The following is a 16118-nucleotide window of genomic DNA, read 5'->3' on the forward strand; positions in this document are numbered from 1 at the left end:
CGCGAACGTCCCATGTGGCAGTCGCGTGGAGTAGACGTCATAGCTCTGATCTCTCCAGTGCTAGCTCACCAGCCACTTCCGTCCCAACACCGTCCGCCTAGAAGACTACCATCTCCTGCATCTTAAGCGCTTTACACAAAAGAACACAATTCAACATAAAGTAGTTCTAGATCGAGCTGACAACATGCACAAAGCTCCTCTAGAAGCCTGCCAAGCAGACGTCATCCCCAACCGTGTTAGCACCCCACACTAGCGCTTTGCGGGGGAACTTGGGGTAGGCCGAGCCAGCTCCTTCCGAGGTCAGCGTCGTCGGTCCCCTTGGACCGATCGGCAACGTTCTAAAACATCAGTGCTCATGACGCCCATATGCTTTCCCGGAAGAGCTACTCGTGCTTGACCGCATTCACTATCCTCAGGTCCGGCATATCGCTTACTTCTTGCTCGGCTCATAGCCCCATTGCCCGCGTTAGCTTCATTGTTAGACCTAGCAGACTACTTGCATTCTCTGCTTCACGAAACCAATTCACATCTGAGAAACGGACGGACAATATGCCTCAAGAACATATCCAAGACAAGGTCTATGCGACCTCCATCGACAACCCCGAGGAGTTCTGGCAGCGTCAGGCGAACAACCTGCACTGGCACAAGAAGCCATCCAAGGCGTTCCAGAGGAGCGTCAAACACCTGAAGAAGAGCAATGTCTCACATGAGCATTGGGAGTGGTTTGCCGATGGCGAGATCTCGACGACTTACAATTGTGTGGACCGCCATGTGGAAAACGGCAATGGCGATAAAGTAGCTATTTGCTGGGATAGTCCGGTAACCGGGCAGAAAGAGCAGTACACATACCAGCAGTTGCTACAAGAAGTTGAGACATTGGCGGGTGTTTTGAGAGAAGAGGGAGTCAAGAAAGGCGATGTCGTGTTGATTTACATGCCGATGATACCAGCTGCGCTCTTTGCTATGTTGGCTATTGCCCGGCTGGGAGCCATACACGCGGTTGTGTTTGGTGGTTTCTCGCCCGCAGCGCTGGCACAGCGGATTGAGGCAAGTCGCCCTGTCGCAATCATGACGGCCTCTTGCGGCATTGAAGGAGCGAAGAAACCCACTGAGTACAAGTCGATGATCGAAGGAGCAGTCCACAAGAGTAGCTTCAAGCCATCCAAGACCATTGTCTGGCAGAGAGATCAGCTTCGATGGGATCCCATAGTCAAAGAGGAGGGTCAAAGGAACTGGCAACGACTAGTCAAAAGCGCGAAGAACAGGGGGTTGAAGGCCGATGCTGTGCCTGTTAAGAGCGGTGATGGACTGTACATCATCTACACGTCGGGTACAACCGGGCTTCCAAAGGGCGTTGTCCGCTCAGCAGGTGGTCATGCCGTTGGGTTGAATTTCAGCATCAAGTACCTGTTCGGAGTCCATGGCCCCGGCGATGTCATGTTCACAGCGAGTGACATCGGCTGGGTCGTTGGACACTCTTACATCGTCTACGCTCCGCTGCTGGCTGGCGCCACTACGGTTCTGTTCGAGGGCAAACCCGTTGGAACCCCCGATGCGAGCACTTTCTGGCGCGTCATTGAAGAGTACAAGGTGACGACCATGTTCACCGCTCCCACAGCTTTACGAGCAATTCGCAGGGATGACGGCGATAACGAATTCTTCGAGGCGAGAGGACGAAAGGGTGCACTAAAGACGCTCAGGGCCCTGTTCCTGGCAGGAGAGAGGAGCGAACCGAGCATCATACAAATGTACCAAAAGCTACTCGCGAAGCACTGCGCTCCTGGTGCAATGGTTGTAGACAACTGGTGGTCTTCCGAATCAGGCTCACCCATCTCTGGAATCGCACTCAGCGCCTCTGCCGGACTGGACTTCTCTTCTCAAGAACGACCCGCGCCGCTTCCTGTCAAGCCTGGCTCGGCTGGAAAGGCGATGCCTGGGTTCGATGTTCGCGTTGTGGATGACTCGGGTAAAGAGGTGAAGAGAGGCGAGATGGGCAACATTGTCATGGCGATACCGCTTGCTCCAACTGCCTTCACTACGTTGTGGGAGGACGAAGAGCGCTTCTACAAAGGCTACATGAAGAGATTTGATGGGAAGTGGATTGACACTGGCGATGCTGGCATGATTGACGAGGAGGGCTACATTTCAATCATGGCACGGGCGGATGATGTGATTAACGTTGCGGCCCACCGCTTCAGTACCGGTAAGTGCTCTACTCATGTAATTGATGGCGAGCTCGAGCTGACAATATCCAGGCGCCATCGAGCAAGCCATCACGACCCATCCTTCCATCGCCGAAGCAGCCGTAGTCGGCATCCCCGACGCATTGAAAGGCCACCTCCCATTCGCCTTCATCACACTATCCACAAACAACCATTCCGACTCCGCCGTAGCAGACGACAAGCTCCTCGCCGAAGTCCAACGCCTAGTACGCGAACAGATTGGTGCGATTGCCAGCCTCGGAGGCATCATCCAGGGCAAGGGCATGATCCCGAAGACGAGGAGCGGCAAGACGTTGAGGAGAGTGCTGCGCGAGCTACTGGAGAACGCGACGCATGGGGAGTTTGACAAGGAGGTTAGCGTTCCGAGCACGATTGAGGACCGCGAGGCTGTCAATGTTGCGCGGGAGAAGGTGCGGGAGTACTTCATGGTTAAGGGCAAGGATTTGCACAAGGCTACGGAGGCGCGGGCGAAGTTGTAGATGTAATGGGATGGGTGGTGATAATATGTAGGGCTTCAAGGGTATATGTGGTCTTCCATCGTGCCTTTTGTTTGGTCAAGATTCTCCCATCGTGCCTGCCTATGTTTGGTGGCCAAGATTCCCCCCGTGCCTTCCTTCCATGTTCAGTGCCTTCCTCAATTGCCGCTCACTTCGCTTGTCGCGTATATGCCAACCTTGCTGCATTATCTTATCAGTTCGTTATATAGAGCGTTTGTAATGACGTTCGTTGTACGATCCAACGGCAGCTCGTATTCGCAGCCTCGCCGCCGGATGAATCAACGGAGTCGCAGCGGGCCGTCCCCAGGAATCGTTAGAATCGTTAGAAATCATTGTCAACGCCCCAGCGCTCAACGCCGCGTCACCATCACCAACACGTACTCGAGGTCCAACTCAAGCAGGGCAAAAAGGGATCCGGCTCCGTCACAGCGCATGTTGGTGGCCCCACCTAAACACGTGCTTGCACGTTGCTGCGAGCCATGGCCCAGGCGCTGGACTGGGCTCCGGGCTGACCTACATGACGCTCGTGCTGAGCTACCATGTTCCCGCCCACCTGGGAGCTTGACACTTCATCAGCGCACATATCAAGGCATTCCCTGGGTCGCTCATCTAGTCAGTGACCTCGGAGCCTCGTCACAGTCGCGCTGGCACTGGCTAGTCGGGCGTCTGGTCAGGCTATGCCTCGCGCCGCGTCGTCTGCAGCTTTGCACAAGCTTTCTTACCGGCAGAAGTCGTCGCAGCCAGGCGTCTGACATGAGATAGCAGGCCGCCGCCCGCATTCATGGCCAGAGGCGTGCCGGCGACGACGTCTGTTGGTGCAGTGATCCCGTCGGCTCGGCAGAATATCAGGAGCGCAACAGTGGGCCAAGCGACTATCGGCTACACGCTGTCGCGGCTTGGGGTCCAGTTCCCCGAAGCACCATGCCTCGCAGCCCACGCCGGACGACGACTGAAACCCTGGCGCAAAAGTGGCCGACCTGTCCTGCAATGTCGAAGCACCATTCACATGTTGGAGTCGGAAGTCTTCACCAAGGACGCGCTCACCAAGGGCGGCCGTGGGCCAACTGACTCCGACCTCCTTGTGTGGCTGGAGCCGGAAGTCAGCGTGCTGGTGGGCAGGCCGCTCGGCGGCTTTCTTGTTCCTACAGAGTCGAGGGTGCATGTGTAGTGCCTCTCTCCCCAATGGCACCCCCAAGGGGGCCCCCGTTTGCAGCCCTAGCATGTCCTAGGGCCTGCCGCCTGCGCTTGCGCACTGAGACGACGGCAGCTCTTCTGGCCGTTTGGTCGTGACGGCACCACCTTGGGACGTGACGGGCGCACACAGTGAGACCAGGCTTCCACGACCTGGGGCGGCACGGCGTCGTCGGCTTATATGGGCACGCAGCAGCCAGCCACGGGGCCGGGTCGGCGAGGCGGTCCTGAGTGCTTCTGGCTGCAGGCCCTGGGCTGTTTCTCGTCTGGATGGCTTGGATAGGACTAGGCGGATTGACGTTTGGCAGCCCCCAGTGCTGCAGCGCCGTCGCCCAAGGCCCAAGGTGCCAACTCGACGCAGAAGCGTAAAAACCCCGGAGGCCCATGTCGACTAATCGCGTTTCTTTTTGACCTCCCTCATCCATCACGCCGCTATCGTTGCCCCCGTCCTCCGTGCTGCCTGCCCATCCCACGTCGCCCGCGCTCATGCAACGGAGCCCCGATAGTAGACGCTGCTGCTGATAGGTGATGCCCCGGACTCGGACGCTTGCACCCTAGAAGCCCTGATCGCTTTGTCCATCGCCCGCTTCCAAATCCACATCTTCACGTGGGGACACGAGCCACTCCCAGAGAACCCTGACCACGTCAAGACGCCTCGCCCAACTTTCTCCCATCCCCTCGACCACCACCGGACCACCTCGCAACTCGACTTGCTCCAACGCGCATCTGCTCCCCGCTCGCGTCTGCCGCCCCTTCTGCGTCGGCCCAGCTGCACAGGCCTCGCTTCCGCCTCGACGTCTGCGTGCAACCATTGTGCTCACCCAAGCCGATCCATTCTGAAGCGCCTGCAGCTCCCCGTCGACACGCGCCCCTGTGCTGCCGTGCGAGTGTGGACCGCCGTTTGGGACCACGACATCGAGACGCTCATTCTGGCCGCGCCGCCCCCTTCGTCCCGCCCCTCTGGATCTCTCGCAGCTCCCAACCTAGGCTGAACCCGCTGAGCCCGCTGGTCAGCTGCAATCCCGCTGCTGTACACGAGACGACACTGCGACGACGTGGCGAGCTGCTTGCACCACGCCCCGTCCTTTATCTGTGCCCCATCCGCCCTTGACTCGCTGCCTGCATTGAATTGACGAGGCCGACTCTGCTCTCCTACCGACACCATGGCGGGGAAAATGACGCTGTACAAGCTGGTGGTGCTGGGCGACGGTGGTGTGGGAAAGACCGCCCTGACCATACAGGTAGCCCTGCCCTCCTGTTTCCTCCATTCCCTTGACATTGGCTGACCGCGGCTAGTTGTGCTTGAACCACTTCGTTGAGACGTACGACCCCACCATTGAAGACTCGTACCGCAAGCAGGTGCAAATTGACGGCCAGTCCTGCATGCTCGAAGTCCTCGACACGGCTGGCCAAGAAGAATACATCGCCCTGCGGGACCAATGGATACGCGACGGCGAGGGCTTCGTACTCGTCTACAGCATCTCATCACGCTCCTCCTTCGCCCGCATACAGCGATTCCACAGCCAAATACAGCGCGTCAAAGAGACGGCCATGGCTGGCTCACCGACCTACCCCGGCTCGCCCATCAGCGCATCAGCTCCCATGTTCGGCCAGGCCCCTGTGATGCTCGTCGGAAACAAATGCGACCGTGTCACGGAGCGTGAAGTCTCGACCCAAGAGGGTCAAGCTCTCGCAAAAGAACTCGGCTGCGACTTTGTCGAGGCATCCGCCAAAAACTGCGTCAACGTTGAAAAGGCCTTCTTCGACGTCGTTAGACAGCTCCGACGGCAACGACAAGGCAGCGGACGCAACCCCACAGACAGGAAAGAAGCCCGCGTACGTACCGGCCTGCACGAGAAGGACCGCACAAGAGGAGCCGGCGACCGTCGCACACGGGGTGCCGGCATGACGGGCGGCAACAAGCGCGGCAAAGAGAAACCGAAGTGCGTCATTCTATGAGCTCCCGGCTCGACATCCACTCGGTCCAGCGACCGATACGCCTTCCGACATACATATTTGGATTTACTGCACCATAACGGGCTACGACACCTCCCACTGTCGTGCCACACATCACTGATAGAAAGCACTCAACAAGGCGTCGGCATATGAGCGGCGTTTGCATCGATGGTCTCACTTTGGTTTTGCATGAGACCCATGGAGTATCTGGAGTACTACGAACATTAGCCTATTCTTATTTCCTTAACGACCGAGATCTGCGCAGCAACTGAGATCTTGCATGACACTGTACGGCTGAATTGATTAAGTGGGCTAGGGCTGGCGGGTTGCGAAAAGAAGGCAACAACATGTCGACAATCTGGAAGACGGGTACTGTGGTAGCATGTGTTTATTGTCAGCAGCGCATGGCATTTTGGAAATCTCAAAACCTGGAATAAGGACGGAAAAGTCATGGGTTCAGTTTGGGTCACACATTCTTCTATAACGCCCCCCGAGATACCTTTCGAATTAAACGTCTATGTTTTTTGGTACATAACTACTCCTCCTCCTCCTCCTGCCTTGATTCTTCACATGTGTGATCTTCATCTTTTCGTCCCGGATAGTGTGTCTCCGATGTTCCGGTACGTCTTCCCCACAAAGCAACCGACCCGACTCCGGCACTGAGGACATGTGGAACCCCGAGAGCCAGCCCTTCCCACGCGAGCGACAAGCGGGGATTTTGTATTTGAATTAAATGGCAAACCAGCCAATCGCTCTACTTCCTCCATCGACAAATGAATCAAAGCACAATGCAGCTGGAGACGAGAGCGGCAAACGGAGACTTTTGCTCGTGCAGTAACGAGGGAGGGGAGGAGACAATCCCTTGCCTCCCCTGCTGTTTCGTGCGTGCGTGCGTTGCGGCAGCGGGCCAACGTTGGCGATATCCTAGCACGTACAGGCGGCGAGTGCAGCTGGTAGCTCCAGGTACACCCAGGCGCCGTGCATATGGCTGCGAACGAACGAAGAGAAATTTTCGCCACCGTGAATTTGCCTGCATGCGGGCAGAGTCTATTGTTGGCAGTCCTTTTTCTGACCTCTTCTTCCCTCGACGTGTTGGTGGGAAAAGGAGAGGGGCGTTTCTGGCATTCTCCTGTCAAGTTGGGCAGCATTGCATACTGCGGGTCATCAAAGTGCCCTGCAAGTCCCCCGAGACGGCAAGGCTAGCGATGGGACCTCACCCATGTGCACTGGCTGGCTGTTGCGACGATAACCAGGCGGCCCTTTGATGCATATACGTTCGAGAGGTGGATGTTGTGCTTTGTGGGATGGAGTTCACAAGATACCATCGCTACGGCGGCCCTTCAAAGCTGATCTTGATTCATCTCACGATACTTTGAGCAACGTCTCACAGCATCAGAATGAGTCATGATGAGTTTACGCCGTTTGTGCACTTGTTCTTGTGTACAAAGTAAACCGCTACCAACGCTGCTTAGGATAATCCCATCTATCTTGCACACCATCAGCGAGTCCAGACCTCACGCAAGAGACGAGCAGGAGGAACTGCGGTCAATTCTGCGTCAGGCCTTGACGCGTTTGCAGTTTCAGAAGGCGGGACGCTTCGTACCTGTCAGTTCAGTCAGTCAACCACTGCGGGGTCCAGAAAACGGCACCTCATCACCAGCACCACCATACGCGTAAGCCCAGAATGTCACTACTATACAGTTGCCATTCAAATCCCATCACGCCATCGTTGGAACTGACATGTTGTTCAAAGGATCACCGCACGTATCCTAGTTGCCGAACATGACGCTTCCGGATTTGGATATGGATATCGACCTGATGGGTGCCCAGCCCGCTCTGTTCAAGCTTTATACCCAACTTGCCTTGTTCTTTCCGCTGTCGGAGGGGCTGGTACCAGCGTCACGGGACGGTATCACTGCGATCATCACCACCGGATTGGCAGAGCTAGCAAAGACTTTCCCGTGGGTTGCTGGTCAGGTCGTCAACGTCCACGCAAATTCTCATCACTCCGATTCCGAATCCAAGGCCGCGCCCCTTTACAGGATCCGGCCGTACGAACCGGTACCGCAATTAATCGTACGAGATTATACTTCCGATGCGGAGATACCCAGCGCGTCGCAGATCATAGATGCGGGTTTCCCGATGAAGATGTTGGGTGAGCGTGTTTGGGCGCCGTGTCCTACGCTCGCTGCTTTGGGGTTTGATCCGAGAGAAGCGTCTGGGAAGGATGATCGACCTGCTCCGGTGATGCTTGTGCAGATCAGTTATATCCGTGGTGGTATGGTGCTTTGTGTTAATTTGCAACATAATGTGTGCGATATGATGGGACAGGCGGCTGTGATAGGCTGGTTGTCCAAGGCATGTCGAGGTGAGGAGTTCACTGAAGAGGAGCTCAAGGTAGGTAATATGGTAAGAACGGGTGTTGTACCGCTTATTGAGGATGAGGGCTGGGACCCTGGAATGGAACTGCAGAACCAGCTTTTTCCTCCAGCTCCCACGGTTGTCAAAGAGCTAGATACCGCCGAGTCAACGGTTACTGGAGCACCTGTCAACTGCAGCTGGATGTACTTCGACTTCTCAGCATCGTCCTTAAAGTCACTAAAGCACCTCGCAACAACCACACTTCCCCAAGACTCCACCAGCTTCATATCAACCGACGACGCCCTCTCCGCTTTCATCTTCCTCTCCGTTCTACGCGCAAGACAAACACGCCTACCCCCTAACATATCAACGACCTTCGCACGAGCTGTGGATGCCAGACGCTACCTAAACATCCACCCCGACTACCCCGGCATACTCCAAAACATGACATACACCACCTACACACTATCCACCCTCCTCTCCACTCCTCCCGGCCACATCGCCGCCACCATGCGCCAATCCATCGACCCCAAAACCTCAGACCTCGCACGGCGAACACGCTCTCTCGCCACGTTCCTCGCCCAATCACCAGCCAATGCAGCGAAAACTAGTCCGACAGCTACCCTCGATATGAGCGTGGATATTGCGCTTAGCTCGTGGACCAAAGTACCGGCTTATGAGTGGGACTTTGGACTTGGGCTGGGTCCTGCGGTTGCTGTCCGCAGACCGGGCTTTGTGCCTGTAGAGGGACTGATGTATTTGATGCCGAAGAGTAGGGATGGGAGTGTGGCTGTTGCGATGTGTTTGCGAGAGCAGGATTTAGAATGTCTAAGGCGGGATGGGGAGTGGGAGAGGGTGGCTAGGTGTATTGGTTGATAATGTTCTGGGATGCTTGATTAGGATGCGAACAACATGATGGTGTTTTCGGGTTGAGTTGAGGCGGAAAGATTACTAACAGCTCAGCTTATTCGTTAATCGCTATCTAACGTAGATCTTGGTGGTCTTGGGTACACTCGCTAATCTACCTTTGGCACTAGGATACTCAGACGCTCTTGATGGAGTCACGCTTGTACACCGATAAACCTTCGGGGTGCCTGTGGCATACGATAGCGTTCTATCGTTGAAAGTTGCATTACCGCCATAGATTTCGGCGCTCGAATAATGTTATTAGTGATAAAGCCAGCCAACATACACCATTGTATTCGTCCAGCCACATATAAATAAACGCGGGAGACACTTCCGTGACAAGATGCCGTTGGCACATTTGCGGTGCCATACTCTTTCGATTGGAAGACTAGCAAAATTCATGTCGACACGAAACGTCCTTTGGCGATTTGCGTCACGGGTCAGCTCTCATAGAGAGTTCAACTGGTGAGACTTCTACCTCTGCCACACCCTCTGCGAGTTGACAATAGTGGGCAGCTATGATATCCAAGTATAAAACTATCGAGATGGAGCTTGTGTAATGACAGAAGAAAGTGTAAAAAGAGATAGAAGATATGTGAAGTAGCGCGTTCGTGCATATTGATCAACAGCGGCATACAATAAGATGATTGTAGCACCTTGTTTAACGTAAAGAATGAACATTCCGCCCACAGAGGATAGAAGTGAAGACAACTTCAAAGCCTACGTTGCGTTGAGATTTTGCTGAATTCCGGGTTGATAATGATAATGTAGTCTACGAAGCACTTTTTTCAGTTTCTTCCAAAACTGAGGTGGTACATCAGCACGAAAACGAACAATGACCATATCTCACACCAGCAGCAATAACATCTCTCTCCACCCACCCCCTAAACAGCACTCTTCCCCCTCTCCTGCGCCTCCGCCTCCCTCCTCAACCGACTCTTCTCCACCGCCTCCTCAACCTTCGTCTTCCGCCAACTACACTCCTCACTAAAATCACAAATCCGACACTTAAACGCCTCTTCAATCTCCACGCCCTTGGCCTCCCTCCTCCCCTTCCACCAATCCATCTCGCTCTCCACATACCCATCAACAACATTCGCTTCATACACCGTAAGCCGGCTGCCCAACACATCCCCCGTCTTCGCATACCTAAACTCCGCGCGGAGAATGGGCGAGAGGCTGGAAGGAGGGAATGTGGCTTGCATTTCGGTGACGAGCAAGGACCACAGGGCGAGTAGGTTGGGGTAGGAGGCGACGCCGTTTTCGGGGCCGATGTTGCTGATTTCGGAAAGGAAGAGCGGGGTGAACGGGGTGAGGGGGTCGAGGGAGTAGCGCGCGAAGACGGTTTCGGCGTCGACGGTGTTGAGGGAGAGGGATTCGAGGAGTTTGTGGTAGAGCATTAGTTGCATCCAGGTAGGGCGGAGAGACGCGCCGGTCGGGAGAGACTTTGCGGATCTGGTTTTTACGTCTGCGATGTAGATTTGGCGGTCGGAGGGCGGTGTGGAGACTAATGGGTTGGAGGAGGGCGGTTTACTGGCTTTTGCAAAGGCGTCTGTGATGCTGAGTTGGCCTGGTGGTAAGGGGACGATGCCGCCGTTTTTCTCGGCTCGGGTTCGCTCGAGTTCCTCTTCGAATTCGGTATCCGGGCATTCGTATGAGATTTCATCGATTACGCCGTTTATGACTTGGCCTTCGAGCACGCCCCAGACTTCTAGTTCACGCGTAATGCCAGTCTCGCGGAGACACCGCAGGCCGGATATAGCATTCCACATGCGTAGGCCGAATCGGTCTTCTTTACTTTCTACCTGCACTGGCACTGTTGTGTGAACCTGGTCTTCCAGCGTTTGGTGGATCTTGTTACCAGTTTTCATCGCCTGCGTTCGTGGTTTGCGCCCAAACTTGCTCAACGTGTAAAAGTACTGCAGTTCGCACCATGCTGGTGAGACGAGATCAGTTACCGAAAGACACTTCTTGGGCTTCGTTCGGAAACGCTCGATGGGCGGCCGGTTATCGGTTTCGGCAGCCTGTACGGCCTGTGTGGTAGAAGCTGCGCGCGTAGATTGTGATATGCTGCGATCAGAGCGGAATTGCGAGGGTTTCGGGGGAGAGGCTGGTTGTTCGTGAGGAACTAAGCGCTGTTAGTCGTCAGTCATGCCAATGCCACTGCTGCGAGTCTGGATCAACGCACCACTCCACGCCCGTCGCGATCGTTCGTCGTACTCGACTTCCAGCGCCTTGCGCTCTCGCATGGGCGAGCTCTGTATATCCCTCTGTGCATCCGCGTCGACACTGGCCTTGCCCTTTGCAACGCGCAGGACCGTGGGTCTATGGATCTGCACGAAGCCGTCCACATCCTGCTCTTCGTCTTCGAGTTCGCCCTCTTCGAATTCTATGCTGGGGATAACTGCACTCTTCTGGGTTTGCGCAGCGTCTGTTATCGTGTCAAAGGCGTCGGCGAGTATGGTGTCGTCGTCAATGTCAATGTCCGAGCCGTAGTCGCTCAGCGTCGCGATGGACTGGATGTCGATATCTGAGCCATACTCGCTCGCGCGAGTCGTCAGCCGTGTGGACGGTGCAGCCATGATGCCATGATCTGGCCGCGGCGGGTCTGTTGTGTGCGTGGCGACACTTTGACGCGCTTCGACTGTTGGCGCGTTTTCGCGTGTTATCGTGAGGTCATCGGCGGGCGGGCCAATCGAGGGGTTGTCTTTGATCACCATAGTCAAGAAATTTAGAAATATGTGTTACGAGAAGGAGACGGGTGTGTTATCATAATCATAGAGCGTGCACTCTTCACACAGTCGCGAGAAGGATCCAAGAACGCGTTGTGCTTCACAGTTATCTCGTACCTCACATGCGCCACATAATCCGCGTCTTCACAACGCAAAACGCGACAACCGCATAGCCGTGACACCAACTACAAGCATCACATACAATCTACACACACAGATCATAACAACCACACACCCCATCAACCCTGCATAGCCTCAGCAAAACCCCCCGTCTCGAACTTGCCCCCCATCACCTTATCCAGCCCCTCCTTGAAATCCGGCACATCGTCCGCCCTCTCATCAACCCTCGCCCACCTCACAATCCCCTCTGCATCAACCCCAAAATTGCCCGCCGTCTGCCACCGACTCCCACTCTCCGTCGGCCTCACACTAATGCCCTCTTTGCTCAACTTGCTCGTACCAGGTATACTACCTAGCACATGCCACAGACTGGACGTGCCTAAGCCCCACGCGGCATATGCTTCGCGTTCTGCGTCTACCACAATAGTGAGGTTAGGTTGCGTGTTCTTCTCCGGTTCAGGCAACGATGCAAGCCAGCGGTCCGTAGCCGCTCGGTCGCTGTGCGAAACGGCTATGCAATGGATGTCTGGGTGAGCGGGCGCGAGGGCGCGCATGTTTAGGAAGGTTTTTTCTGCGACTGTGGTGGTGTTGGTGAGATTGCATCGTCATGGTTTTTGAATAGTGTACGTACAAGGACATCCGCAGTGTCGGAGGAAGGTGATGATCGTTGGCTTGCCATCTTGTGCTGGTATGGTGAGTTTGGACGTGGAGGGCGCCTTTTGGCCGACGGCTGGGACTTCAGCGGTCTGCACTGTGGGTGGCGACATCCATGACCAGAATTCGGTTTGCCAGGTCATCGTGAAGAGGCATGTGCTGGATGAAGATGCGCAATCGCGCGGCCTTTACGGGAAGACATCGTAGTAGTCTCAGTTGTTAGTGTACCGTTCGCCGAGGTGCTGCGTCGTGTTGGTCGAGTTAGTAGCTGCGATGGGCGTCATGTTGCGGGGTGAGTGCCGCATCACGACTATTCGCGACCAGTCGATGTAGCGCAGTGGCATGAACACCAAAGAGCGGATGAAAGAAGATTTGGCGATACACTGAAAGTAAAGGCAAACATCACAATCATAGATGGAGATAGAATGAAGTAGAAATCTGTTGATTTCGTGGAATATCGCCAGTGACCATCACTGATTAACCTGGATATACTACATGCTCAGCACCGCTCGTGTGCACTCATAAACCGAGTTGAAGACCGTGAACCATGAACCCAAACGCCTAAATATCCGACCCAAAGACCCAATCCATCACCGACCCGAAGAACTTGTCATAGTCGTGTCGATATATCGAAGGTGAGAAGCTTAACCGCGCTCACCACGGAGGCGGCGGGCGAGCTGGATGTCCTTGCTCTGGATGGTGACACGCTTGGCGTGGATGGCGCAGAGGTTGGTGTCCTCGAAGAGCGAGACAAGGTAAGCCTCGACGGACTCCTGAAGAGCACCGATGGCGGAGGACTGGAAGCGGAGATCGGACTTGAAGTCCTGAGCGATCTCACGAACAAGACGCTGGAAGGGCAGCTTGCGGATGAGGAGCTCAGTCGACTTCTGGTAGCGACGGATCTCACGGAGAGCGACGGTACCGGGCTTGTAGCGGTGAGGCTTCTTGACACCACCTGTGCTTGGCGCACTCTTGCGAGCTGCCTTGGAGGCGAGCCTTGAATAGTTGTTAGTATGCTGTGATGCGATGCGAAGGTGAGGTTGGAGTAAGACTTACTGCTTGCGAGGGGCTTTACCGCCTGTAGACTTGCGGGCGGTCTGCTTGGTGCGGGCCATCTTGTTGTTGGTTGTTGAGGATGGAAATGTAGTTGTGTTTGATGGTGGAGATGGTTGTTGTGATGGTGAGTGGAGTTGAGTGGATGAGAGATGGAGGAGGGTGGGCGGGTGCAGCTTATATGGTAAATGGGGGGCGGGCGGCTGCCTGGAAAATCAATCTTTGTTGCGCTCCATTACAGCGCGCACCAGGAACACCAAAGCCATGCTAACTGCGCGCGCTGCAACTTCAAACTTCGTAAGTCCACACCGCGGGGCCGATTCGTCATTGGCTCGCTTGCTGCGCGCCCCGATTGGGAAGGGGCACGGGCGTTGATCTGGAAAGCGCGCCCGTGCGCGGCTTTGATCTGGCGTGGCTGGCGTTGTGATCCGGCGCGCAAGACGACGCGCCCCGCTGCCTCATAAACACGACGCCCGCCGCCCCAACTAATTCCCATCATCACCAAAGCATCCAATCCACTACTACCACACTCTCACTCTACAAACCAATAACACTTCTCCCCAACACAACAACTCCCACATCTATCATCATGACTGGTCGTGAGTACTCCCACCTCCTCCACACTTCGGCGCGCTCAACGCGTCGTCCTTCACCATCAACACTTTACTAACGCGTCTCCCAGGCGGCAAAGGTGGCAAGGGTCTCGGAAAGGGTGGTGCCAAGCGCCACCGCAAGATTCTCCGCGACAACATCCAGGGTATCACCAAGCCCGCTATCCGTCGTCTCGCACGTCGTGGCGGTGTCAAGCGTATCTCAGCCAGTATGTCTCTTCCACTACCTCCCTCACAACCTCGCTAACCCACCCCAGTGATCTACGAGGAGACCCGTGGTGTTCTCAAGACCTTCCTCGAGGGTGTCATCCGTGACGCCGTCACATACACCGAGCACGCCAAGCGCAAGACTGTCACCTCCCTCGACGTTGTCTACGCTCTTAAGCGTCAAGGCCGCACTCTGTACGGTTTCGGTGGTTAAGCGCGCCGTCTTCTTCTCGCTCTTACGGTTTTCAATGTTACGACTTTTGTCCGGCTGGCTTCTTCAGCAGCCTACGGTCGCCTCTTCGGTGCTTGGTGGGATGGTCATGGCCTTGTATAGTATAAGAAGGCTCGGAGTTCACGGTTATATCAGTCGGGTTCTGATTTGCATGGAATGATACCATAATAACTTCATCAACTTGTCTTCTGCTGTGATGTGCGACGCGTCTGCGAACTTTTGGTGAACGCGGTGGTCATTGCTGATTTACTCCACTTCCGCGGTGTGCTGTTCCGCCTTTTGTTCTGCTAGTGTGCATGTGAACTAGTGTCATGTACAGTTTGCCAGACCGACTTTCATCTCGTTCGCCTGCACAATGAACAGGATGTTTCGTGACTCATTGACTGTGCCGTTTGACCGGTCGTAGCATGACTCATAGCTTGCGCTTACTGCCACCTGCGTGAAGACGGCTGTGAAGTTTGGCTGTTGGACGTATGACGTCACCTCTTTCTGCAACCAACGGCCGAACAACGCGAAGGGCTATATGTGAATAATAAATATTCGAAATCTTGTATTCTTGATGTACGCGTGACTGCATTTTTGCTTCCATGTCGCGTTATGCATCTAAAGCGCGTCGTATGGTTGTGAATATACGCGTAGTTTGACTGCTACGGAAAGACGCTTCCGCAGACCTCCAATCCGTAGACTTCCACAATGATGCTCAATCAATCTTAAAATCGCGTGATATGCTTTTATGAGTTGTCTTACTTGATCTGTAGAGTTTGGGGCGATTTGAGCAATATGTGGTTATGTTGTAATTTTTTAAAGATGTTACGTGTTGAGTTCTAAATGCCAAAAACACTGATTGCGATATTCTCCACATTCACAAAGATCAGAACATTAGCACAAATTCGGATGTCATAAAACTGTATAGGAGCATCATGATATGTTATAAGGCTCCACAAAGTACAGGATATCTAGTTTTCGCATCTTTCCGAGCAATGTGGCGGATTGCGCAATACTTCCGGATGGCAGACATGGTCGGTGGAAGCCGCGCCGAACGTGTACGAAAGGCACGCAGGTCCACAGTATGCCACCACGTCACATAAGGGACACGGAACACGCTGAAATCGCTACAATCCTCAATATTGGATATTCGATTCATCTACATGACGCAGGGTACCACACAAGACATAGAGTCGCAACGATGGCCGGTCAAGTTCATCATGATCGTAATCATTAAGGTGGCAATATATGTCCAGAGAGATCCAGGTATCGAGATGCTATCAAAGTCCTATATACAAGAGACACGACAGGCAAGAATCCCCTCACGAGCCTACCAACACAGCCGGTCGCCGCCGTCCAGAAGATGCAAGTAAACCAACCGCAGAGCAAGA

At 54.7% G+C, this 16118-nt stretch overlaps 7 protein-coding genes across 7 annotated transcripts; 4 read left to right on the top strand and 3 right to left on the bottom strand.

The window, feature by feature from the left end:
* Positions 1-549: 549 nt before the first annotated feature.
* Positions 550-2701, top strand: J4E86_010211 (uncharacterized protein; the record flags this gene model as incomplete). The annotated part of the gene is made up of 2 exons (XM_051450710.1): positions 550-2203; positions 2256-2701. The coding sequence occupies 2 exons, from the start codon at positions 550-552 to the stop codon at positions 2699-2701; spliced, it is 2100 nt and encodes a 699-aa protein (XP_051298225.1).
* Positions 2702-5073: 2372 nt separating this feature from the next.
* Positions 5074-5869, top strand: RAS1_2 (Ras GTPase; the record flags this gene model as incomplete). The annotated part of the gene is made up of 2 exons (XM_051450711.1): positions 5074-5151; positions 5207-5869. The coding sequence occupies 2 exons, from the start codon at positions 5074-5076 to the stop codon at positions 5867-5869; spliced, it is 741 nt and encodes a 246-aa protein (XP_051298226.1).
* A 1779-nt stretch (positions 5870-7648) lies between these two features.
* Positions 7649-9103, top strand: J4E86_010213 (uncharacterized protein; the record flags this gene model as incomplete). The annotated part of the gene is made up of 1 exon (XM_051450712.1): positions 7649-9103. The coding sequence occupies one exon, from the start codon at positions 7649-7651 to the stop codon at positions 9101-9103; it is 1455 nt and encodes a 484-aa protein (XP_051298227.1).
* Positions 9104-10017: 914 nt separating this feature from the next.
* On the bottom strand, positions 10018-11853 carry J4E86_010214 (uncharacterized protein; the record flags this gene model as incomplete). The annotated part of the gene is made up of 2 exons (XM_051450713.1): positions 10018-11261; positions 11322-11853. 2 exons carry the CDS (start codon positions 11851-11853, stop codon positions 10018-10020), a joined length of 1776 nt encoding a protein of 591 aa, XP_051298228.1.
* A 251-nt stretch (positions 11854-12104) lies between these two features.
* J4E86_010215 (uncharacterized protein) lies at positions 12105-12782 on the bottom strand (the record flags this gene model as incomplete). Its single annotated transcript, XM_051450714.1, has 2 exons — positions 12105-12562; positions 12617-12782. The coding sequence occupies 2 exons, from the start codon at positions 12780-12782 to the stop codon at positions 12105-12107; spliced, it is 624 nt and encodes a 207-aa protein (XP_051298229.1).
* Positions 12783-13283: 501 nt separating this feature from the next.
* HHT1 (histone H3.1) lies at positions 13284-13754 on the bottom strand (the record flags this gene model as incomplete). The annotated part of the gene is made up of 2 exons (XM_051450715.1): positions 13284-13635; positions 13696-13754. The coding sequence occupies 2 exons, from the start codon at positions 13752-13754 to the stop codon at positions 13284-13286; spliced, it is 411 nt and encodes a 136-aa protein (XP_051298230.1).
* Positions 13755-14281: 527 nt separating this feature from the next.
* J4E86_010217 (uncharacterized protein) lies at positions 14282-14724 on the top strand (the record flags this gene model as incomplete). The annotated part of the gene is made up of 3 exons (XM_051450716.1): positions 14282-14291; positions 14375-14512; positions 14561-14724. 3 exons carry the CDS (start codon positions 14282-14284, stop codon positions 14722-14724), a joined length of 312 nt encoding a protein of 103 aa, XP_051298231.1.
* Between the last annotated feature and the right edge of the window lie 1394 nt (positions 14725-16118).

Source organism: Alternaria arbusti (genome assembly GCF_024043155.1).
Source record: "Alternaria arbusti strain BMP 1465 chromosome Unknown scaffold_20, whole genome shotgun sequence".
NCBI lineage: Eukaryota > Fungi > Ascomycota > Dothideomycetes > Pleosporales > Pleosporaceae > Alternaria > Alternaria arbusti.